General features: G+C 45.7%; 1 protein-coding gene across 2 annotated transcripts; it reads left to right on the top strand.

Annotated features, from left to right (window-relative positions):
* Window positions 1–137: 137 nt before the first annotated feature.
* SLC13A5 (solute carrier family 13 member 5) lies at window positions 138–26,346 on the top strand. Of its 2 annotated transcripts, XM_048824243.2 has the most exons (12): window positions 138–389; window positions 4,174–4,302; window positions 6,280–6,416; window positions 8,388–8,602; window positions 10,897–11,068; window positions 12,255–12,377; window positions 13,100–13,312; window positions 15,224–15,345; window positions 16,046–16,164; window positions 18,221–18,382; window positions 21,991–22,128; window positions 23,372–26,346. In XM_048824243.2, exons 1-12 carry the CDS (start codon window positions 285–287, stop codon window positions 23,498–23,500), a joined length of 1,764 nt encoding a protein of 587 aa, XP_048680200.1. In that variant the 5' UTR covers window positions 138–284; the 3' UTR covers window positions 23,501–26,346. The 2 variants fall into 2 exon arrangements, with proteins under 2 accessions (XP_048680200.1, XP_048680201.1); XM_048824244.1 differs by lacking the exon at window positions 6,280–6,416 and having other exon boundaries at window positions 300–389.
* The last annotated feature ends 3 nt before the right edge of the window (window positions 26,347–26,349 follow it).

The following is a 26,349-nucleotide window of genomic DNA, read 5'->3' as shown; positions in this document are numbered from 1 at the left end:
GGACGTGGGGCAGCGGGGGGGCTGTGAGTGGTGGGGGGGTAGAGGGAGGGTGACTGGCTCACGTTGGGGGGGGGGGCTGGACGTGGGGCAGCGGGGGGCTCCCTCTGGTGGCAGCGGCCGCCGGCACTGAGGTCGCCGCGGCGCAGTCCGGCGGGGGGGGGGGGGGGCGGCCCGGCCGGTGTATTTAAACCACCCTCTGCAGCCAGGTCCCTCTCACTCGCTGGCTGCCCTCCGCCGCCGCCGCCTGCCGCTGCGCTGGGCTCGGACCCCCCCCCCGCCGGACCATGGCCCCGCCGTGCCTGAGACCCCTGCTGAGGTTCAAGTCCTTCGCCGTCCTCTTCTGCACGCCGCTGCTGCTGCTGGCGCTGCCCCTGCTCGTCCCCACCAAGGTAAGCGGCTGGGGGGGTCCGGATCGCTAGGAGCTGCCGCCTCGGGACCGGCCAGCCCGGGGGGGGGGATGTGGTTCAATGCACAGATCACTTTTCGCTGCTAGCAAAGCCCAGATTTCTCCGGGAGAGGGACCCCCCTCCCCCTTTGTTAATTGCACCAGCGATGCCCAAGGGGATGCTGGAGTCTAGGGCTGAACATCTCCTGCTTGCCCCCCCCCCATTTCAGCTCGCTAGCGCTATGGGGGCTCCCCCTGTTGCTGCTCCTTGCCCATGCCCGCAGGGCTGGCAGGGACTTCAGACCGAGCCAGGACCACAGCCCGGTTGGGGCCACGTTTTCACAAGCGCCCAGCATCAATCCAGAGGAACAAGCTGCATCCCTTCCACCACCAGCTGGGACTTCTAGCCATCTGGCCGGGGGTGTCCTCACTGAGGGCATGCCAGCTCCCAAGTTATCTCCCAGTCCCTGTGTCACTGCAACCTTTCATTCACTGGAAGGACAACGGATGGATTTCTGCCGAGAAATCCGGAGAAGGGTTTGTTTAAATAAATCCAATCAGTTGACTCAAACAGTTCAAATGGTGGGGGGAAAGATTAGAGGTGTTGTTTTTTCACCTTTTACTTCCTGAAATGTAATTCCTCTTTGGGTGATCAGGTTAGTAAATGTAAAGTTTTAAGGACTAGATTAGGATCACTTGCAGGGTAGCCCTCAAACAAACAAAAATGGTATTTATGTCCCAGGCTATAGCTCAGTCTAGGCAGTAAATGTTACAAAAAGAGCCTCTGAAGTAGAATGAATGCAGACACAAACTGGTTATAAGAAACCCTGCAGTGCCAGGATCTGGCTCACCCACAGACTCAAACATGAAACGTGCCATTTTTACCTTTGTTGTCTTACAACTTTGATACCAAGTTTTTGATCCACAAAGACATTGTTTCAGGTTTTGGCCCATGTATGCTGGTTTTTGTCAGAAGCATCCGCCTCCTCTCGTGGTTAGACCTGGCTTTACCGCTGACTTGCTGTGTTGACGCCTCTGTGCCTCAGTTTTCCCATCTGTGAAACGGGCATGACACAGGCATGTTATGAGGTTTGATATTTGTAAAGCGCTTTGAGATCCTCGCATGAAAAGCTATGTAGGTGCACACCATTATTATTAACTTGTGAGAAGTAAAACATTGTGCCCGATGATTCACCGCTGTGTACCCTGGTGTAACTTGATTTCAGTGGAATCGTGCTAGTGGCTTTTATCTTTTTTGTCTTTTTGGTAAAATCTGAAACCCATGTTTGCAGCAAATATTAGAGTCTGGCATAGCTTTTAGGGTCTGGTCTAATTATAATGTGACAACTATTCATTTTTGATTGACCTACATTGCTCGACATATTTTAAACTTCAGAAAAACATCAGGCATGTTTGTCAACAAAAAATGCCACCCCTTCTGGTTTACCTGTCTAATAACAGCCCTGCCTTTTGGTCAGCTTGAGAGACTCCAGTGGAGGAAAAGGAGGACGTGTGGCACCTTAGAGACTAACAAATTTATTTGAGCATAAGCTTTCGTGAGCTACAGCTCACTCCATCGGATGCAAGTGAGCTGTAGCTCACGAAAGCTTATGCTCAAATAAATTTGTTAGTCTCTAAGGTGCCACACGTCCTCCTTTTCTTTTAGCAGATACAGACTACATGGCTGCTACTCTGAATCCAGTGGAAGAGAAATTCCTATGAGTTGGGGTTGGGGGGGGACTTCACTGATGTGGTTTAAAGATTAAAAGCTCTAGATAGATGGTAAATATTGTAGGATCAATGCCAAAGCTTGTGATAGGGCTGTGGTGTGCAAGAGTAGCAATACAGACTTCAATAAAGAAGTTTGTAATTATAAAATTTATAATTTAATGACAGGTTTAATGAGTGTCTAGTGAGGTATTTTGTATTCAGGTATTTGTATTCCTCTGAAACATGTCATCTTAACAGGAGCTTACAGGATTGCATAACAGTTTACTAGAATTCATCAATGATCACTTTCACAACTGCCCTCCAAGAGGACAGATTGTTATGTTTTCTGTCCCTGTTCAAAGAAACAAAACCAACATTCTACAGTTGTTAGTGGTAATCATGACTATATTTTTCTAACCTTAGCGCTTGCTTTTCAGTTTTCTAAACCGGACTGTGCTTGAATTGGCTGTGTCTATAAGAGTTAATTTATAAGCATTGTTGTCTTTTTGAACTTTAAGTAAATTATTTACTCCACATTCTAGTGCTTCTATTGTGAAATTTGTTCAAGAGTAATATTTTCTTTCAGACCCTCACAGCTGTTTCTGTTTTTCACACAGTGGCCAAATGCAATCACATGTGATAAATTCTAACACTTAGCTACTGCTGCAAAACCTAGAATCACATTATAAAGTCCTAGAAACCCTAATTAAGTCTCTTCCCTTGATATCTCTCCTGTACTGTAGCCTATGCAGAATTGTTCTTTACAGAGCATACTCAGTAAATAACCTCCTTCTAAGTTGATAAACATTTCCAATTGCTTGTAAATAACATTTTCTGCTCATATAAAGAGCTTCTCAGCAAAAATAAGCAACACATGCCTGCTTATAAAAACATCTTATAGCACATTTGTGAATATCAACTTCCTGCCTGTTTTGCTCTCCCCTCCCCTCCCCCCCAAAAAAATCCTTAAGACCCTACAAACTGTTATTATAAACACAAGCAAATTGTGAACTATGGAGCATTTACACCTGAACCAAAATAATGTTTACAGTCAGTTTATGAATACTTACTTCTCATAAGAAAATTGAATTTACAAACTCTAGCATCACTAGGCTATAAAAATGTCTCAACAACAGTTTAACTGGACATGTTCAGAGATTTCTAATCCAGACAACCCCCATGTTAAGAAAACATTATCATTTCAGAGAAATAATTTAATACCTATAATATAATGACCTTCAGTCAGATGAAAGATTTTTCAAGGGACTACTAGCGATTTTTGGTATCTCAATTGTCAGGCGTCCAACCTGAGACAACTTAAGGAGGCCTTATGTTCAGAAAGGCAGCGTCGGTCCTGTGAAAATCAGGCCCCTTTTAAGTGTCTTAAGATGAGCACCTGAAAACAGAGACATCCAAAATCATGAATCGCTTCTACACATCTTGGCCCGTAGGCATGGAAGCTCCTGCTTGAATCAAATGCCAGTATGACAGCTGAACATTTAAGTTAGCCATATGTTTGCATTTCTATGGAAATTCTGGTTTTTCCACCCGCTCAGCTTTGGCCTGCAGTCCTTGTGCATTTAAAATGCCCCTAGCTTTGCCCATGCATTGTTTTTCAGGCCAGGCTTTAGGATGTGATGTGAATGTTCACTTAAGCTAGTTTCTGAATAACTGATTGAGCTGTAAAGATCAAATGTCTCTTTCAGGATTTGGCTTCTTGTGGAGATGGCCTGGAGCCAATTAAATCCAATGGGGAATTGCAGGTATTTGGCACCACTCAGGATCAAGCCCAAAATTCACTTCAGGAGTGAAATCCTGGCCCCATTGAAGTCTGTGGCAAAACTTCGATTGAGTACATTTTTGCCTTTACAATTTAGCAGATTGTACCAGCTGGGTGTCTAAGACTATTTTCTTGGAGAAGAAAACAACACTCCTATTAAAAAGCTCTTTTCCCTCCCCTAAGAGACCACTTGATTAGAGCGCTGCCATTTATATCCTGGGATCTACTGGGAGACCCTCTGCATTCGGCTACTCACTTGATTTCCTGTCGCTTAAACCCTTGTTTGCTTGTATTATAGGAGGCCAAGTGTGGCTATGTCATCATCCTTATGGCTGTGTACTGGTGCACAGAGGTCATCCCATTGGCTGTCACAGCTCTCCTGCCTGCTATATTATTTCCGATGTTTGGAATCCTGGAGTCTAAAAAGGTAAGGATTGATTCTAGGTCAGCCTAGGTTTACTCATAAACTTCAGGGGCCCAGACCAGCTTAGACCAGCATACTCCAATGCACCAATGTTTCTGTGCCTATCACATTGGCTGAGTTGCTTTTCATCATGAAGGTAGCACTGATAATATCACCTTGTGTGGGTTACACTGCTGCCCCTAAGTTCTGATGCAGGTCAGGATCTGGATAGGTTTCATCTCCGTGCTGGTTTTATTGAGAAGATTTGAGCTGGAGTGAGTCAAATCCTGGAAGCAAGTTTTTAAAACGACATTCTAGCAATCGTATGCAATGTAGCTGTCTCGGTCCCAGGATACTAGAGATACAAGGTGGGTGAAGTAATATCTTTTATTGGACCAGCTTCTGCTGGTGAGAGAGACAAGCTTGCCAGCCAGACATGTGGCTTGAATGCTTGTCTCTCTCACTGACAGAAGTTGGTCCAATAAAAGATATTACCTCACCTGCCTTGTTGTTCTAGCTATTAACATCCCCTCATCTGTATATATTGGACATAGGATTCTTTTTCACTTCCTACTCTTAATGGTCATGTGGTGTTGCTGTGTGCTGTTAAATGACCACTGTGTTCTACCCTAGAGGTGGCTGCACTTTGTGGTGAGTGAAGGGATTCCTCTGTATATAGTTTGTAAAGTGCTTTGGGATCCTTTGAGATGAAATGTACAACGTAAGTCTGATTGCTTTCTTCAAATTATTATTTATATTACAATAGCACCTGAAGGCACCCACCAAATTTGGGGAACCATTGTGCCAGGTGCTGTGTAAACACATGGTAAGTGGTAGTCCTATATCTGAGGGGCTTCCAGTCTAAACACACAAGATGGATGGGGAAACAGAAGCACAGAGAGGTGAAGTGACTTGCCCAAGGTAACACAGGCAGTTCCTGGCAGAGCCTAGACCAGAACCCAGGCCTCCTGGGCTGGGACTCAGTGCTCTATCCCCTGGAGACACTGTCTTTTTAGAACAAGCTCTACTGCATTTTGTAAGGAATTGTTGCCTTTCATAGTGAAATAGGTGTGCTGCTGGACACATATTGGACTCTCCCAACTTAACATCCATCCCCTAAAGCTCTTTCACATGCCAACCTCAATACTCGGCAAACAAACTTGATGGTGAAATTCTACAAAAAGATACAAAACCAACTACATGGTGTGGATTGTGTCCTTCTGTAGTAGCTGGTCCAAACATAGGAGAATAACCTACTACTGCTGCCACCCATGGAGTTATTCTTTCAGTGGTAGAGATCTGTGCTTTGGTGCTGAAACTCCTGAGTTCAGACTTCTGAAAAGCCAAGGGATCATTTCAAAAGTGACTCCCGATCAGGGACTCATACTTTGGGAGATCTTAGATGCTTGAGACAAGATACTTTTAGCAGGGGATGTATGTAACATGCTGCCAAAGAGTGTGCTGTGTCCTCCTTTAGTAGCTGATTGTCATAGAGGATAACAGCCTACTACTTTTGCCAGCAAATGGGCATACTACTCGAGCTGGAGTGGTGGAAGTCTGTGTTTTGCTTCTGAAAGTGCCGGGTTCAGGCCTTGCTGGTGACCTGTTGGGGTAGGATTATGGGGCTGATTTTTAGAGGTACTGAGTGACCTTCTGGGCTTTAACATCTCTGAGAATCAGACAGCATACGTGCAATACTTAAAGCTACTATACTTCTTATAGTACATGTGAGCAGTTATTTATATTTCATTAGCATCTAGTGGCCCCAACCATCAGAGGCCCCTTTGCAGTAGGCACTGTGCAAACCAGATAAGAGACAGCCCCTGCCCAAAGCAGCTCAGCATCTAAATAGACGAATGGAATTGAGAAAATGTACAGGGTTTGCTCCTGCTCCCACTGAAATCAGTGGGAGTGGAAAAAGGGCCAGAATACCTTGGCTGTTGACAAATCCAGGCACCCACTTGTGAATCAGACACTGATAGGCAGTTCCTCTCATTGCAGGTGTGTATGCAGTACTTGAAGGACACCAACATGCTGTTTGTTGGGGGGCTGGTTGTGGCAGTAGCCGTGGAACACTGGAATTTGCACAAACGCATTGCACTGAGGGTCCTGCTGATCGTCGGAGTGAAGCCCCCACTGTAAGAGGCCATGTTACACCTGCCTTTCTATCTGTCTGTTATCTGGAGCAACAAAGCTTAGCAGAAGCGTCTTCAGATGCCAGGAGACGAGGGGGAGAGTGTGAGAACTGAGTCACGCAGAATGAAGGCGACAAAAGCCTCAGTTGTTTCACTTGCTCTAGGACGGGCTTCCAGAGGTTGTGTATGACCGCAGGAATGATGCAATGTTTGAAAGCCCAGGATGGCTGCAAAGGAAGACGCTCATCATTCAGCTTCCATTGAAGTCAATGGGAGTCTTTCTGTTGAATTAATGGGAGCATGGTTCTGTTCTACCCTAATCTGTACAGGTTCTTTTATTACACTCATCACTATAGTATCTGCTCAGGCCCTTAGTGCCTTGGTCAGTGTGGGTTTCAAGTGCCCAGTGAAGCTCCTAATGCTAGGTGTTCGCGTTTCCCATTTGGGGACACGGTGCCCTTGGATTGGACGTTCGGTTCCTGTTTGAGTTTGACTCTGTGGGGAGCCAGAGTAAAACCACCACAAGCAATAGACTAGAGGTCTCCTGTAGGCCCAACCTGGGCCTGAACCAGACCCAAGCCCACCCAAACCCACCTTGAGGGGGCTAAGTCATTTTCCGACCTGACCTGACCCTTCCCACAAACCTGAGGCAGTGCCGCCATGGGTCAGCAGGGTGGTAGCTGCATGCACTGGCGACTGCATGCCCTGCTCCTGCCGGCTGCCACCTGAGTAAGTGGTGCTGGACTCCTCCACTCCTGTGGCAGCTGAGAGGAGCAGGCCGCGCAGCCACCACCATGCCAGCCCCACAGGCAGGAGGAGAAGAGCTGACCCAAGCCTGAGCGGGTCCAGGAGTTTTCCCACCTGCCCTGCCCCAGATCCGACACTGGTGGTCCGGTCCCAGAGGGTTCAGGTTGTGAAGGGCTCTAGAACAGAGCTTGTAAGTGTGAGGCTGAATGCCCTGATATCCTGTTAAGGCTCAGATCCTGCCCACCTCCCACCCCCCATGGCTCTTAAGTCCCACAGAATTGTTGTGCGTGGGAGGCAGGCAATGGAGAGATCACCCAGGGGGACTGAGCTCAGCCTGTAAGCTGGGGAGCTGCCTTCCAGGGAAGCTCCTTCTTCGTCTGCACAGAGCGAGCAGAGGGCAAATGCATAAGCCCCAGAAGGGGCAAGGACATGCCCAGTGGGACCAGCACAGCATAGGAGGAGTGCAGGGGTAACAGCTGCTGCTACAGCCATGGGCAGTAATAGTGGCTATAAAGTGACTGTGGTGATGCTGCTCAGTCCGGGGGGTTGCGGGGATGGTTTTATTCCCCATGACACCGGCAGAGATCGTCAGCGCAAATCCCCTGTGCTCAAGACACCAGGATTTGGCCCCCGTATTTAATCAGCATATCCATGATGCCAAGATCCCTGTCGCCATTTTCATGAATGCCAAAAACCCACACCCTGCTCCAGCCAATTATTAGCCGAGTGGAAGATGTAAGTGGCGCCCGTTCTATGTCTTATTTACCCTGGTGCTGACGTTAGTGAGGGAGCAGCCGACACCACAGCTGTTCCATGTTAGCCAGGATCCACCTCCCAAGTCGAGCTCACAATATCAGAGAGTGCAATTTTCCAGATTTCCAACAGTAATCAGAAGAGAGAAAGGCAACCTTGCTTGTGGTTCGCTATTGTGAAATGGCTGCTTTTACGCTGGCTAAATAAGTGCTTCTCGCTAGGGCTTACATGACAATGGAGTTTCTCACAGGGATCTGCGTGGGGCTAACTACTCTGCTGGAGTGAGTCCAATGAAAGCAATGCAGCTGCACCAGCCAAAAATTGGGCAATGGTTTCCTTTTCTGGAACAGGTAGTACATGCCAGAGTGGGGCCTGCTATACAGGGTTGCATGGAAGTAGATTGCGCTGGCTGAAAAGCCCAGAAAAGCTTTCATGGTTATTTTTCTTTCCTTCCTTCTGTTTCTCCACGTGCAGCCTGATGCTGGGCTTTATGGGAGTCACCGCCTTCTTGTCCATGTGGATAAGCAACACAGCCACTACTGCCATGATGGTCCCTATCGTCCAGGCTGTTTTGGATCAGATGAACAGCACAGAGCAAGACCGGACGATTACGGACCAGCCTAACGGGCAAGTGAATTCAGCGATCGAGCTGGAGGAGAAGAACGTTATGAGCCTGACGTCGGTGCAGGGTAAGGGGCCTCCGAGCGGGCTTAATCAGAGTCTGTTTCAATTGCTGTATAAAAGCCTGATTCAGAGCCTGCTGACACAATGAAAAGTCTCATACCGATGTCACTGGGCTTTGGCCCAGGCCCTAGGAAAGCCAGGAGCGGTATCCAGAAAGAAACCCATTAAATACATTAAGGCCCAAATTTTCAAAAATGGCCCCCAGTTCTGGGTGCCTCCCAGCTTTGGGTGCTCAGCTCTCGACACCTGGGGCTTAATTTTCAACTGTGCCAAACACCCCTTCAACCTCAGTGGGTGTTCAGTGCCTCTGACAATTACAACCAATGGATAACATTTTCAAAAGCACCTAAATGACTTAGGAGCCGAAGTCCCATTTTCAAAAGGGATTTTGGCACTGAGGAACCTAAGTGTCATTGAGAGTCAAGGGGATTTAGGCTATCAAGTCATTGAGGTACATCTGAAAACTTTATCCACTCTCTTTTTGTTTTGTCCTTGATCAGTGGCCGTTTCTTTATGAAGCAAGTTACGGGGGAAATGATTAAATAATGAGAAACTGGTCCAGCGTTGATCGAACAGGAGCTGCAGCTTCTCAGTGAAGCTGAGCTGGTACTTGCACCCCCATGAAATGTATTCTCCCCCCTCATGGGGATTCTTTGCCTCTCCACATTTGACCATCTCTTTCTTTGTATTTTGGGAATTTGAGACCCTGATCCTGCAATAGGCAGGATTTTTTTTTCTGCATAGGCAGAACCCTGCACCCTTACTGAGTCCTAATGTCTTCGCAGGCACAGAGGATCACCTATGCAGAGCTCATTATAGGATGAAGACCTAAAGTGCTTTTCAGGGGAGGAAGGACAGTCTACTTTAGGGGGTATGGCAGTAGATTGGGACTCAAGAAACCTGAATTTAATTAATCAGAAAGTGAATCAGCCCCAGATTCTGTCCGACTTTGGATAAATCACTTTATCTCCCCTGTGCCTCAGTTTCTCATCTGCAAAATGGGGTTAGTACTTCCCTGCCTCCCAGGGGAGTTGGGAGGATAAAATCCATGAATGATTGTGAGGTGCTCAGATACTGTGGTGACGCAGGACATATAAATGCCTACACAGATTTCACTTGGTGCTTTGTAATAATGCTACCCATTTCTAACTTCAGAGCTGTTGTAATGGCAATAGATTTTATTTTTGTATTCAGTGATACACTATTAATATGGGTGCTTAATAAAAAAAAAAAAGTGGGGTCAACTGGTCTCAGTTTCCATGGTGATTTCACACAGTCCAACAACATAATGTGTGTTTCCAGATTAGGTCCTCATCCACAAGAAGCAACAGGATGGACACAATATTACTAGAGCAAATACAGGCCTGATGTAAGCAGACACAACTCCATTGATCTTAGCGGTTCTACCAAGACTGAATTGGATCCTATGTTTTCTCTGGATCTATTGGAAGCCTCCAATGTTAGTTGTGGGTTTCTGCCCTGGTATGTGAATAGCACCATCACTGTAATATCTGAGCAGCTCCCAGATATTAATGAATTCACCTCACAACTCCTCTCTATGGTAGGGAAGTGTTGTTACCCTCATTATACAGAGCAGGAAACTGAGGCACAGAGGGTATGTCTACACTGTATTGTAAACCCAGGTCTGTGTGACCCGGGCTTGTGGACTCAGAGTTTCCAAGCCCATGCTTGAGGGTCCACTCTGCATTGTAAACATAGGTTTACAATTGCTGGACCCAGGTCGCACAGCCACACTAACGCATCCATTCTCCACTACACAGACCTTTTGACTTGGGTCTGCGGCTTGACCTGTGTCCACACTGTAGAATGGCAGGTCTTGGACCAGCGTCACAGTGGAACTTGGCCTTTAACCTACCCCCACTAGCAGGGTCCTAGGACCTGGGTCTTGAGCACTTGCCGACCCGAGTCAGATTGATTTGTGTGTAGACGGAAGGGGCGTTTGGGCTCAAACCTGAGTCGGAGCCCAGGCTTATCATGCAGTGTAGACATACCCAGAGAGGCAAAACAACTTTCCTAAGGTCTCACAAAGTCTGTGGCAGAGCCAGGAATCGAACCCTAATCTCCAGAGTCCCAATTCAGTGCCATAGCCACAGGACCATCCTCCCTTCTCTTTGCCATGAGCATTATTATAAAATGATATGAGGCTATAATCAACATAGCTTGGCATTAATTAAAATAAGAGGCATAGACAAATTGCAGCACCAAGAACATTGCCCCTGTTCTGAGTTTTGTGTCGCCACTGTTTTACGAAAGGCAAGTTCATATTTGTTATTTCCAGTCATAGGTAATGGCCACGTTCCTGATGAACCCAAAGCTCTTGGTGATCGGGAAGTGAGGAAACGCATCAGTAAGGGGATGACACTATGTGTGTGCTATGCTGCTAGTATTGGAGGAACTGCAACGCTCACCGGAACGGGGCCAAACCTGGTTTTGAAAGGCCAGATGAATCAGTAAGTTGTTCTTACCATTTCTCCTTCAGCCTCTTAAATGGTCTCACTCCGCTTTTTGACCAGCACAACTGAAAGTCTTAGTTGGTGGCTGCTGATGTTGGTTCTAAGAGTTATCTGTGTGTATGTCATGTGCTTTGCCTAATCATCTTCTGCTCAGGCACAAGTGAGTCGTTTGATATCTAAATCAAAGTTTCCCAGTCTGTCATTGTAGCCCACTGGGTTTAAGTCTACACTGCATTGTAAACCCAGGTCTGTGGGACCCGGGCTTGTGGACGAGGTGTTTACAGGCCTGTGCTTGAAGTGTCCCCACTGCATTGTAAAGCTGAGCTCGCAATTCCTGCACCCAGGTCTCTCAGCTGATTTCTGCTGGAGAACCAGTAGCCCCAGCAGTCAGTAGACCACTAGGTTTCAAAAATCCATCTGGCCCAAATGGAACCAGTAGAAAATGTGCAACTGATATTTACAATAGAGTCTCATCCATTACTGACTCTGAATGCAAAATTCCAGGCACAAAGTTAGAGACTGTTTTTAAAAATGTGTCCTAACTCTTTAGAAACTAAGAGCCAAACCTAGGTCCCATCAAAGTGAATGGAAGTTTTGTTGTTGGTTTCAACAGAAGCAGGATCATGCTTTAAATTCCTGTCTTCTTGAAGATCCCCTTAGTTCTAAAGAGTTAGGAGAAGGGAATGCTGAAAGCATAGGTGGTTGAGCAGATTTGTTGCAAGCAGAATATTGCCCAAGGTTTTTGATAGGGCACCTGTGGGTCTTTAAACTGGGTTTATGTCATACGGGTCCAAAATAGTCAAACACAAGTTATTTGGGCTCAATAAATGGGTAGCTGGATGAAATGCAATGAGCTGTGATATGCATGTATTCAGACTAGATGATCTAATGGTCCCTTGTAGCCTTAAGCTCTATGAATTATGAAAAATAGCAACGTGGGCTGCTGTGTGCAATTAATGTAAAACATTCAATAAAGAACAGTGGAAATTTCAGTCATGGCATTTACAGTCTGAAGTCCATGAGAGTCTCTCCACTGACTTCAGTTGGCTTTGGATGAGGCCCTTATGGGTGAGTGATGGATGAGCCCGGAGGCTCTTATATTAGTCCAATTAGCGCATATAGACGGGAGAATATACTCAAACGATTTGACCTGGGTACAGAAACCATTGTTTTCTCTCTTCAGACTGTTCCCTGAAAATGGTGATGTCTTGAATTTTGCTTCCTGGTTTGGATTTGCATTTCCAAATATGCTTCTGATGTTGATGTTATCTTGGTTTTGGCTCCAGTTTTCATTCATGGGGTTCAAGTAAGTATAAAAATATAATGTTATGGGCCAGATCCTCAGCAGGTGTAAATCCGCTGTGAATCTGGCCCTCTTGGTTTGTCTTTTTATCATCAGGTATATGTTCCTGAGATTACGTGATGCCTAGGTCTACAATCTGGAAGCACAGTACTGTATAGACAAGGAATGACATATGTCACATAACATTGTATCTTAGTAGAAACTTCACATATGTACAACCGTCTGTGGTGAGATTGAACTGTGCTTGTTACAACCACATTTGTAATTAGTGTTTATTTTCTAGTAGAACCTAGAGTCCACAACTGAGATTGAGGCCCCATTGTGCCAGGCACTGTACACTCACTTAGTGAGAGACAGTCTCTACCCCAAAGAGTTTATAATCTAACTAGGGGAGGGAAAACAGAGGCAAAGAGAGGTGAAGTGATTTGCCCAAGGTCACACAGTAGATCTGTGGCAGAGCCAAGAAAAAATCTAGCTCTCCTGACTCCCAGTGCAGGGCCTGGGCCCCAGACCACACATCTCAGCAAGAGATGGTAACCAGTGGCAGCTATGTGCAAAGGATAAGACAGGGGTTCACTTTATAGCACACTGCAGCTGTAGCCATTCTAGGCAATAGGTAACATGGTTCTGCACCCTACATGGCGAGTGTCAAAGTGGATTCACTAGTAATTTTCTCTTGCAAGCAAATATTTACAACTTTTTTTTTTTTTTTTTTTTTTTTTAAGTTTTAGGGAAATGTGGGGCTGCGGGATGGAAAGAACTGACAAAGAGAGAGCTGCTTTTAATGTGCTCAAGGCAGAGCACCGGAAACTAGGCTCCATCTCCTTTGCTGAATTCAATGTCCTCATGCTCTTCATTCTACTGATTCTCCTGTGGTTTAGCAGAGACCCAGGCTTCATTCCTGGCTGGGCCACCTTCCTCTTCAATAAAGATGAAGAGTAAGTTTGAATCCTGCAGTGTTTTGGCTGACTTAGTTATACTGTATATGGCTCTACTCCCGTTTGATCCTTAGGGGCATTTAATTCAGATCCTGTCTCAAGTCACACATGGAAGTTGTTTGATGGGTCTGATTTCTAGTTCTCGTTTGTTGCATAGCACCAAACCACCGGATAATTAACAATCTCTGCTCTGAAGAGGCACACCTAGCAAGCGGGCCACAGCCTAAGACTGGCACAGCCAATGTGAGGGGAATTCATGCTGTTTGTGTCTCAATCCAATTTGTTTATTCATTTCTATTAGCCCTTCAATTTTATGAGTTAAGATCAGATTGAACATCATTTTAATATGCAGTAAATGTCATGTGCAAAGGAAATCTATCCGGCACCCACAAGGAAATTGACTCAGAGATTTGAAAGGCTTCTCCATCTTCCTCCTATGCTCCTAACCTTGCACCCTAGTTTTAAAGGGAAACATAATTAAGACCATTTCTTGCCACACCCCACCTGTGCTGCAGTGTTTGAATTCATTTGGCTGCCTGTCAAAGTGTCTTTACTCATCTTACATGCACCAGTCTCACTTGTGAGCTGATGTTTATGATGATGATGATTTGTTTATTATTGTTTGTTAAAAATGCACCAACTACACTAAAGAAAATATATGCATAAGTGAGACTCTTTTCTTTGAAATATGAAAGAAACATGTTAAATATCTATGCCCTGGGTGTTGTTTTGAGGACTTGGTATTTGCTAGGGTATAACAGTTTTCAAAAGTACATAAGTGACTTTGGAGCCTAAATCCATTTTCAAAAGTGATTTAGGACCTCCCAGCTTAGATGCCTAAGGGTAGGTCTACACTGTAATCGGAGGTGTGATTGCACCATGGGTAGATATACGTGAGCCAACTTTAATCTAACTAGCTTGGGTACCAATAGCAGTGAAGCCAAAATAGCTTGGACTTGGGCATAGCCTAGCTACCTGAGAAAGTACTCATGTACAACATGTGTTTCAGTCACACCTCTGATTGCAGTGTGGATGCACACTAAATCCCATTGACTTTTAGTGAGACTTAGGGCTTGTCTATACTTACCATGGATCGATGCTGCGGCGATCGATCCACCGGGCGTCGATTTAATGGGTCTAGTGAAGACTTGCTAAATCGACCGCTGATTGCTCTCCCATCGACTCTGGGAGTCCCCTGGATAAAGAAGCATTAGGTAAGTCGACGGGAGAAACTTGCAATACTCTAGATACCGCAGTAAGTCGACCTAAGCTATGTCAACTCCAGATACATTATTCATGTAGCTGGAGTTGCATAACTTAGGTCGACTTAAACCCGCAGTGTAGACCTTCCCTTAGACTTGTTAGTGCCCAAGTCACTCTTGAAAATGGGACTTCAGCTCCTTAGCCACTTAGTCTGCAAAGGAAATATTTTCAAAGGGCCTAAATCCAAGCAGGGTTCTAGTCCTGGCATTCATTCAACCTTTGACCTTTGGCAGGTTAATTAGCATTCCGTGCCTCAGTTTCCCCTGGATACTAGGAGGATGATAATACTTCCCTACTTAACAGAAGTGTGGTAGAGAAGACACTTTGAGATCTTTCAATGGAAGGCATGATGGAATTGCAAAGTGATATTAAGTAAGATGATACAAATGTGGGGTTTTGCAAGTCTGGATATCAGAATCTGCAATATCAGGGTACAAAATGTTGCTAAATTCTTAAAGACCGATTAGAGAGATTGTACAGACAAAAGCAAAAAGGACTTACGGGTTACCATGTACTAGGACAATGGTATGGGTGTGTGCTGGATGGATGCCATGTACTGAGACAACAGTACACATGCTGGATGCGTGCCATGTCTTGAGACAATGGTGAACCATATCCTGCTAACCTGCCCTCTGCTTTTTCTTTTAGGTACGTTACTGATGCCAGTGTAGCTCTCTTTGTTGCACTACTACTGTTCATAGTTCCTGCCACTAAACCCAAATTCAACTGCTGTAGTCAAAACAGCTTTAGCCCTGACCAGAACAGAGAAGGTAATGGAAGGAGAAATTGACAATATTGATGCTTGTCTTGGAGCCCAGCTTTGTGATTCTGTGGTGAGATCACAACTCACCGTGCTGAGATTGTGAAGCCATTCCTCAGCTCCCACTGATGGCGCGAGAAGAAGCACTGCTTTGTGACTTAGGGCTTGTCCGCAGGAACCATGAGCGTACTGCAGACTGGGGTGTAAATCTACCCTAGGCCAGCCTGCCATGTGCTACCTGTGCAGACCCTGCTGCTGCATGCTAAATGTTCCCTAGTATACACTGTCCTACTCCTGTTTCAAAGCAGGGTAGATCAGAGTGCGCTGCGAAACTTTCAGTGTGTGTCCGCATGGAGCCTGGGGACAGTGAGTGTGCAAAAGACTAGTGCAGGGCAGATTCACACTCCAGCTTGCTGCGAACTAAGTGTTTGTATAGATAAGCCCTTAGTGTGTGCAGTTCCTGGGAGCTAATCCCACTTAGTTACTGCTGGCATTTGACCATAACCCTTGTATATCACTGTTCACCTGAAATGGGGAGTTTTCTCACTAGCATGCCTGTCCTGGGCTATCGCATACACTGTGTGTCATTGGGTTTTAGCGCTTCCTTTGCACTGGGGTGGTAGGAAGTGCACATCCGAGTGGATAGCCTTGGAAAATGTAGGTGTCTTCATCTTCTCACAGCATTCTTTGCTCTGCTTTTATCTTTTTAGTGATGAAAGAGCCCTTTTTCCCAGCCCCGTTGCTAAGCTGGAAGGTGGTTCAGAGGAAGATGCCCTGGAACATCGTGCTGCTGCTAGGAGGAGGATTTGCCTTGGCCAATGGAAGTGATGTATGTCCTCACCTCTAGGCGCCATTGAGTCTAAGGGTGACTTTTCTGCTCTGCTTTTTGGTCCCTTGTTAGTAGTAACAGGTCCAAACCAAAGCGGCATCTGAACCAATGCTTAATTTGTGCCAGGGCTGAGCCCCGCCACCTCTGGGCTTGGCACTTCATAGCCCCAGCACCACTGGGCTTGCTGCGTCAGTTATGAATGCAAACAAAATTGCTTGAGAGAGGGCATCTCTTTCATTACAAATTAAGCACTGATCTGGACAGTAACTTGAACCATTTAGCAGCTCAGCCCGTTCTCTATTTATTAGCGTAATTGTTCTCTGGTTAGGATGGGTGTGCCTCAGGGATTGAACTCCAGGAGTTCAAGTGCTTCTCCAAAACACCTGAGCCTCCAGAATCTGCAATATTGATAGGAAATCTTCCTTGAGGTTTCCTTAGCACAAATAGCAGGAGAGCGGCCTTCCTTGTTGTCTATTGTCACCCCCAGTTCTACTCCTGGCCAGACAACAGAAGTGCAGCAATGCATCTAAGAGTTTGAGCTGTTCTGGATTTGTTTAGAAGGGATGTAAATCTTCATACTTCAGGGCATAAACCAAACACTTACTGAAGGGATTAAGGAAGCCTTTCTCTCTCTAGGGGTAGGTTACTCCATAATCATCCACTAGGGCAGTGGTTCTCAAACTTTAGCAACCTGAGGACCCCCATTTTGATTTACATTTTTCTGGGGACCCCAAAGCCCCCTGCTCAGCCCCAAGGCCTCACTCCTGCCCACCTCTTCCCACCCCCCCACTCACTCCATCCCCCCTCCCTCCATTGCTCGCTCTTCCCCACTCTCTCTCACTTTCACCAGACTGGGGTAGGGGGTTGGGTGCAGGAAGGGGTGTGGGTTCTGGGTGGGAGTTTGGGTGCAGGAGGAAGTGAGGGGTGCGGGCTCTGACTGGGAGGGAGTTTGGGTGTGGGAAGGGGTGCGGGCTGCGTGTTCTGGGAGGGAGTTTGGGCGCATGAGGGGATGCAGGGTGCGGGCTCTGGGAGGGAGTTTGGGTGCGGGATGGGGTGCAGGCTGCGCTTTCTGGGAGGGAGTTTTGATGTGGGAGGGGGTGTGTGCTCTGGGCTGGAGCTGGGGTGCGGAAGGGGGTGAGGGGTGCAGGCTCCAGCCAGACGGTGCTTATCGCGGACCCCAGTTTGAGAAACGCTGCACAAGGGGGTTTCTTGACCCTTTCTTTGAAGTGTGTGGTAGTGACTGCCATCAGAGAGAGGACACAGGACTCGCTGGGCCACTGCTCTGATCCAATGTTCCAAACTTCAGAAAACATTCAATTCCGCTCTAGAAATAGGCAAGGATTTGCAAGAACCCTGACTCCATGAAACCTGTTCCACGCATCCCTGTTGAGATGGGTCTGATCAGAACCCCAGATCCTCAAACTGCCAAGCTTTGAGGAAGTTCACATACTGATCCCAAACTTTGTGGCTGGGCTGTCCTTAAATGATAGGCCAGACCAAAGCCCTAGATTGGAACATTGCCCAGGCATTGGAACAGGAGGATCCAAAGTATGGTGGTTTTGGACTGCATAGCAGAAAACCTTTGTAAGCCACTGGAGTTAATCTCTGATAGTATTCATGAAGGAAAACACAGTCAATCAATTCAGTGCCTTCAGAAGCCTTAGCAATTCTTTCAGTGATTCCTCTGAGCAATTCATTAAATGTTTGCAGTTGTGTGGCTTCCTTGGTCTCTGGTATAACTCAGTATTGAACTTCTATGTGGCAAAAATGTGAGTACTTTCTGACCAGAATATGAGAGAATAAATCCGACTTAATTTCCAACTGGCAGGGAATCTCTTTCATTATTATTATTATTATTTTATTATTTAAGAAAGATCACAATACCTGTTCTATAAATGACCTGGTTTGTTTGCTCTTGAATGATCTAACCACTAATGTCGATGGCGTGTTTTCATATGTGTATTTGGATTTGGCAATACATTCCATGCAGTAGGAGCTACTATGGATGGCCTGGAGTTCTGTGTCTTCCTGAAATGCTCCTCTTGATTTTTGTCAGGCTTCTGGTCTGTCGAAATGGCTGGGTGATCAGATGACCCCATTGCATGCTGTCCCACCATGGGCCATTGCAGTGATACTTTCACTTGTTATTGCTGTCTTCACCGAATGCACCAGTAATGTAGCTACGGCCACCCTTTTTCTACCTGTCTTTGCGTCCTTGGTAAGATTTTTTTTCTTATTGGGTTTTCTCACTGCTGATCTGGAAAATTGATTTAAAAATCCAGGAAAAATTGATAAAGTCTTTAAAAATGGAACAATACCACATTTAGTGCCATAAGCCAAGGGACTTTGTATGCAAATAGGGTTACTCCAGAAAGCATCTAGCAAACAACCCATCAGATAGCAAAGCTGGCTCTAGTGCTGGGGGAAAAAAGGCCAGACTTGCAGCTCTGGAGTCCTTTATTTATCCACAGGATAGGTATCAAACAGGCAGCGGCACTGCAAACTTCCCTGGCACTGCCCTGCCACTGTGCATCAACCTTGATTGTCCAACTCTTGGAATGAGAAAGTAATTCAGCCTCCTTGGCCCCTCTCCTGAGATTGCCTATCAGGAGGCCAGTTAATGCCAACTGCAATGGTGGTTTGTGTTGCGGGCACTTGTCCGCGGGAAAGTGGACTGAGCCACCAACTCATTTAAAATAGCTTACCCAACACCAGTCAGCTGGTGAGGATTTTTGGTCACTCGAGCTGTATTCAACCAGCAGCTTGGAGGTTAAAAGTCCTATCTTGCATCCCCCCTATGCGCTCGGGAGTCCCCACCAAAAACATTTCACTTCTTTAGTCTTTCTTTCAGGGGCGCATCACTGAAGTCAATAGACCCTAAACACAAGCTTAAAATTAAGCACATGTGAAATATGTAACCGTATGCATAGGCTTAAGTGCCATTGAAGCCAATAGGGATAGACTTAAGCATGTGCATAAATGCTTTTCTGCCTTAGAGAGGGGCACGTTTAGTACTGAGGGCTTGGTTTTTCCATTGCCTTGCACCTTGTATGCTCATTTACCCCAGTGCAAAGTGAGTATAAAATGTGTGTAAAGCCCCACTATTCTGAGTTTAACATTTTACCCCCACTTTGCACAGGTGTAAATGATGACCCAAGGTGTAGGGCAATGGGGCCTTGAACCTCGACTGTATATAGTTGGTGAAACACTTTAGGATCTCTTGGGATTACAAATGCCATGTACATGTAAAATGTTGTTTTTCTCTGCTGTGACAGTCTTCCTGCAGGGCTCTAGATTTTTTTTTTCGCCTAGATTTTTGTTCTCCTTTGTTAAAATCCAACACTCTTCATTCATTTCCTTGGATGTTTCAGCCATCTCTGTCTCTTTTTTGCTAGAGCACTGAAGACAAGAGCATCCTTATAGGGTTCATTGTGCCATTTCTGCAGAACAGAATATTTTTAAACTCTAAGACGACACACAAGGAGAGGAATAAAAATGGTCACAGCCTTTTTTGAGCAGAGTTGGCACCACAGCAAATAGATAGCTTTGTCTTTATTTGTCAAGAGTTTTAGTCTTTTCTTTTAAGTAAAATTATCCTGACCCAGGCTGCTTAGCTGGCAGTGACTTAAATTGACACACAAGTTCTGGGGACTGGAGAATCCCACAAAACAGGCATAATGTTTAAAGTCTTGCTCTGTGAGCCTAGTAATTACAATCAAGTCCCTGTGTCGCTCTGACAAACCCTCTCAAAGTGTTGGTAGAGATCAAACAAAAGAACTCCATGTACATTTGACCAGAACCCCAAATTATACCATGCAGAGGGGGAAAAAAAGCATCAAGTATCTGCATCTGCAGTCAAAAGTGAATTGTGAAGTGAAATAAAGCAGCCATGTAGCAAGTCGCGTTTAGGAGAAAAAATTCCGTGTGTGGGAATGTAGAAGTTAATGGAACCTATCCAGTGTTGTCAGCTCTGTAAATACAAAACTGGAGAGAATACCTAGAAGATCCAAGAGGACAGAGCAGAGCTATAACTAGGAATTTCAGCGTCCAGGGCGAGCAAGCATATCTGTGCCCCCCTGGGTTTTTTTCCGGCATTTCTCCACTCCCACAGCTTTGCACCCTGGGCAGCTGCCCTGCTCACCCTGCACTGGTTACAGGCTTGGGACAGGCATTGTATATGTTTTATTTAGAAGAGGTGGACAGTAGTAAAATAAGAATGTAAAGCCAGCATGAGGAATATGATTCATCAAATGCATAAACAGCTTTTTAAAATACAACAGATATTAAATGGTGACGATGGAGATACTTAGTTGAATGCAATTTCAGGACAAGTGAAACCTGCCTTTTCAGAATCATATAGAGTGCGATTCAGTGTATAGTGAAGGAATAATGAAATTTGGCACTCTTTGGACCAGATCCTCTTCTGGCATAAATTAAAGCAGCTTCACTGAAGTCTGTGAAGTTACACAGATTATACCAGCTGAAGGTCTGGACCTCCGACCTTCTTTCCAAACCTCACAGGGAGGTCGTTGAGGATAAATACATGTTAAGGGCTGTTATAAAGTGAACTGTCACCAATTGTCCTCCATGTTCACTGAAGGTAGGACAAGAAGTAATGGGCTTAATCTGCAGCGAGGGAGATTTAGGTTAGATAGTAGAGAAAACTTTCTGACTGTCAGGGTAGCTATGATCTGGAATAGGGTTGCAAGGGAGGCTGTGGACCCTCCATCATAGGAGGGTTTTAAGAACATGGACAAACACCTGTCAGGGATGTTCTAGGTTTACTTCGTCCTACCTCAGTGCAGGGGGCTGAGACCTTTAAAGGTCCCTTCCAGCCCTACATTCCTAAGATTCTATGACTGTGAGGCTCTCAGATACTATGCTAATGAGGGCCCTATAAGTACCTCAGATACATAGATAGAACACCTTCAAAGGGCTTTGAAAACGTTATGGAGCCAAATTCTGCCCTCGGATATGCCTGTGCAGTTGCCTTTGGATTGGATAGGGAATTGGGTGCCCCACTAAGGGCAAAATTTATTATTCTTGTAGTGCCTAGGAGCCCCAGTCGTGAACTAGAGCCCCATTGTGGTAGGTGCTGTTAAAACATAGACCAAGAAAATTTAGCCCTAATCCTTTACCCTAAACCTCATAAATACCCCGTGAGGTAAATAAGTGTTTGTTTTTACATTTTATAATGGTATCCCCATTTTACAGATAGGGAACTGAGACAGAGTTCTGGAGGGCCTGATTTTTCAAAGGTGCTGAGCACCTAGAGCTCCCATGACTCCAGCTTAAGTGGTGGGTGCTCAGCAGGTCTGAAAATCAGGCCTTCAGGGTGGGATTTTCAGAAGAGATCAGTGCTGGCCTAGAACCACCCCCCTTGAAGTCAGTGGTGAAAAGCCCATTGCCTTCAATGGGAACTGAGCTAGGCCAATGCTGAGCACGTCTTTAAATCCCACGCCAAATGACTTGCCCAAAGACACAAGAGCCTGTGCGAGATCCAGGATTAGACCTGAATATTTCCTATCATCTAGTCTTGCATTCAAACCATTAACCCATGTCCCTCTCTCTGGAAATAGGATGGGAGCCTTGACCCACATCGATAATGTGCAGTGTGCAATAAGCAGGTCTGGTTAGAATGACTTTTCTGTTTAGTGAAGCAGTCCTTTGCTATGAGAGGAGTCCAGTGCATCATGAATATACTGTTCAGAAGTGACTCATACGGGGGGATGAACAGACCTGCTGTGTCTGTGGGATCTCACAGGCTTTCTGCCGGCTTCTATTTCTGAACAGCACTAACTCTACGTCTGGTCTGTTTTCCCCCAGTCGCAATCAATCGAGGTCAATCCCTTGTACATCATGATCCCTTGCACTCTCAGTGCCTCTTTTGCCTTCATGCTACCTGTGGCAACACCTCCAAACGCGATAGTGTTTTCCTATGGTCACCTCCGGGTTTTGGACATGGTAAGATGATGACGACGATTCCCTGGTCATTTGCCTAAGCTTTCCATTACCCTCTTCCGTAAATAGCATGGATGTCGCCTAGTTTTATGGTCCTGCATTTCCAAAGTTCCCTTGGCTGTCGAGAGAGACGTGTAAACAACCTCAGCCTCAATGCTACGGCCCCATTTTGTGGTCGCGTTGTAATAGGAACCCGCATGTAAAAAGCCGTGGAGCTTCGCTCCAAGTAATTGCCATGCAGGATAAAATTGCTGATTCTGCAGTCTGTTGTTTCGTCTTTTATACGTACAGGGTAAAACTGTGCTCACTGCAACCTCGTTGCCTTCAATAGGTTTGCATCAGCGTCACAAGGGGCCTGATCCTGTGCCCATTGTGGCCAATAGCAAAACATCCTCCTCCAACGTGAGTAAGATTGATCCTGCAATTGATAGGGTGCAGGCGAACTGCTGCAATTGATAGGGTGCAGGCGAACTGCTGCACCATGCAGAGACATACTGAAGTCAATGGGGCTCTCTGCAGTCCACCCATGTGCACCGATGCAGCTGCGCCACTGTAAGCTCGCTCGTGTAGCCGCTCTACCATTGGCTTCATTCCTCCAGCCCCTGCAAGTGACCGTCGCTATGTCAGTGGGAGAAGCTTGCCCGCTAACATAGCACTGTCCACATCAGCACTGAAATCGGCATAAATTATGTCACTTAGCCAGGGTGGCTAATTCACACCCCTGAGCAACATAACATGTCAACTTAAGCTGTAGCGTAGCCATGGCCTCATTGTGGCAGAATCCGGCCGTTAGCCAATAAATGCATCTTGTTTGACAACAAGGTGGGTGAGGTAATATCTTTTGTTGGACCAGCTCCTGTTGGTGAGAGAGAAACAAGTTTCTGAGTTGTTTTAATCAGTAAAAGATATGACCTCACCCACCTTGTCTCTCTAATATCCTGGGACCTACGTTGCATACAACAATGGATGCTATCTTGTTTCACAGTTTTTCAAGAGTCCAAACTAATTACAGAGCTAAGAGTTTGCACTGTGTTCCATGGCAGTTCTTTACGGAAGAACACCAAACAGCCAGCACAATGGTTCTCTTTCTGCTTTACTAGGATGAAGTAAAGCAGGGATGAAGGGTCTAAGAACACCTTCAAGTTTCTTCATTGTGTTTATGCTCATGAGTTTATGCTCAGGTCTTCTGAGACTCATTTGTGCTGGTGTGTGTGTGTTTGTTTGTTTTTTTTATCTTCCCCTCCAGGCTAAATCTGGAATAGTGATGAACATTATTGGAATCCTCTGCATCACTTTGGCCATCAATACCTGGGGACGTCCCATGTTCAGCTTGGACACGTTCCCATCCTGGGCCAATGCCACAGCTGGAAAGTGAGCAGTGAAGAATTTATCAGAAAACCCAAAGGAACCCTAGTACTGTTTCCTCCTTGCCCCACGTCCTGTCTAGAGCCTTATCAGCACCTCGGATGCTGGGTTAGGATGAATGCAACCTTCTGAGGTTTAAATTTCAGGTCAAATGCAAATCAACTCATTCCAGCCGTGACTGAGCCATGAGTGCTGCTTCCAGACAGCAGTCTGAGGAGCTGTGTCCGTGTCATGCCTGTGATCTCTGCGTGCAAGATGGGGATGTAGCTCAAGATTTTACTTAACTTTATTAAATGGAAGAGAGGCTGTGCTGCTAAAAAAAATGAATCGAACCTCCATGTAACTAGTGTGCATTTGGAAATCATTAGCATCGGACGCCGCGTACAGTCTGAGGCCTGCTGCAGTTCCTTAACGTCCTCCAGTGTCCGCCAGTCCGTAGCCACACCAAGCGTCCCCGGCTGTCATTGGCAGGCTAATGCAGGAATGGTTCATTTAGACTGGGCTCAGCAGTGCAGTGAGAACTATTCCTTCCACGTACGGAGCCAGCAATGTTCCCTGAGGCCTTGTCATCACTCCCAAATGCTCGCAGTGAAGAGTTGGGTTGACTAATACCAGGCTGACTGACCATGACTTGGCATCAGGCAAGGCTGAGTCATGGTCAGCTTCATGTTGGTGCAAGTTGCACTCAGAAGTATGTGTGGTTTCAACAGGGCAAGTACTTTCTTAGACAATGTGGAAGTGATCAAGATGGGCAGCAAGACTTCCAGGTGTGGTCAAACCTCCTGGATTAACCCTTTAAGTGCCTACCAGCAGAGCGCTAGTTAACTCTTTTTAATTCTGGGGTGAAGACAAGGCCGGAAAGACCAGCTTTTAAGTAGGAACATGCTTCCAACTTGTATCAAAGCATAGCAATAACCAGAGAGTGAATTTAAAGCTATTTGTGGACTGAGTCCTGAAATCCTTAAGCATGGATCCCTGTAGGACTGGGCCCAGGGGCTCCAACAGCAGTTTTGTCTGACTTAAGGTTCTGTGTATAAAGTGTTTTGTAGCACCTGGTTTATAACTGGAATAGCACTATGATTTCTCTCAATTTTTCTGAAGCAGCTGGTGGCAGACAGCTACAGATGTGTCTGGCCATACTTCTGTGCCAGTGTCATGGGGAAGGTTTTAATTTAGTATTTGGAGACTAAATTACTGGAAGCCATGGCCACATGGTCTAGTGGAATGGCCACAGGGCTGGCTGCCAGGCACCTCCTGAGTTCTGCTCCCAGACTCACTATGTGGCCTTGACCACATCACTTCACTGCTCTGTGCCTCAGTTTCCCCAGCTGCACAATGAGGATAATGATACTTACCTACCTCACAGGGGTGTTGTGAGGCTTAAGAGCCCAACTCCTGCAGCCCTGGGAGATCAGCCTGAATAAGGGCTTCAGGATTTGGCCCCTAATGAGTTAATGTATGTAAGATATTAAATGTTGTTGCTGTTTTGACTTTCTTTATAGAACTGGAAAAAATAATTAATTATTGCTTTGTCTTTAAAAACAAGGAAAATATTTATCCACAAAAACCTCCGGTGTGGGAGCAAGAGGCATGTCCTGAAGGGAAAACACTTTAATAATAAATTAAATTAATTGTCTAAGGGTCTGATCCTTTAAGGTGCTGAGCACCCTTGACCCCACTGACTGCAGTGAGAGTTGCACATGGCCTCTCCAAAGGACACACTCGGCATCTCAGGTAGGGTTGCCAACCCTCCAAGATTGTCCTGGAGTTTCCAGGAATTAAAGATGAATCTTTAATGAAAGGTTATGTCATGGGATCAAACCTACAGAAATACGTCCAACCAGAATTGGCAACCCTAGGCTTAAAGAGTCTGTAGTGTGGCCATGGGCCCAATGCAACCTGGGTGGCCCTCTCCCTATAACTGCAGGGTGAGGACAAAGCAGATTATCTGTGGGGTTCTGTGGCTGGTGAACGTCACCAAACAAGCAAAATCTGTCAATCTGTTAAGGAAGATCCCAGCCCAAGCAAGAAATATTATGATTGTGGGCATCTGATCAACACTTGTCTAAACAGATACGTAAACTCAATGAAATCAATGGGTGTTTGGCACTTACCTTGCTCAGGTGCTTTTGTAAATCCCACTTTGTACCTGTCTGCATCTTTTGGTGCCTAAATCCCTTTGTAAATCTGGCCCAATGTGCCTGCCCTGAGATGCTGATTGCCCTCAACTCACAGTGACTTCACAGGAGCTGGTCCAAGGACCTTTTTGCTGGAGAGTATTAACTCACAACTCTCATTTTTGACTGGTAGGATGAGAGCTGGGTGAGACTTTCCAGTCAATTTGGTGACACCAAAACTTGAAGCAGATTCATTTCAACATTTTCAAAATGAAGCATTTCAAGTTTTCAGTTTGAAACAACTTTTCCTTTCCAAACTTCCCTTTCTTTTATTTAAAAAAATCAAATAAAATTGGGAAGTTTGCAAATGGACAAAATCAAAACAAAACCTTTCCTGTGACCCAGAATATTTTTCATGACTTTTCAAAATTTGCCCATGAGCTGAAAATAATCATTTTATTCATCCTGCTGTAGCTGGGATGTAAAATCTGGTAGCACTAGAATGCTAGGGCTAGTTCTTAGTTTTCCTGTCTAAATTAACTGAATTAAAAACTTTGCTCTGAAATGTAGGTTTCTGGGAAGGGCCTTAACTTAGTCATTCCCCAACTCTGTGTGCGGGAGTGAGCTGCGGGGAATTTTCATAAGAAGAGGAAATGAAGTTGTTACTGGAGTTCTCATGTCAGTCAGGGCATCTTTTTCCTATATTGCTGCAAAGTTGAAATTAAACTTTATTTTCCTATAC

The sequence above is a fragment of the Caretta caretta genome, chromosome 17, assembly GCF_965140235.1.
Source record: "Caretta caretta isolate rCarCar2 chromosome 17, rCarCar1.hap1, whole genome shotgun sequence".
In the NCBI taxonomy this organism is placed as follows: Eukaryota; Metazoa; Chordata; order Testudines; family Cheloniidae; genus Caretta; species Caretta caretta.
The sequence above is the reverse complement of the archived record's forward strand: the minus strand, read 5'-3'. Positions and strand labels throughout refer to the sequence as shown.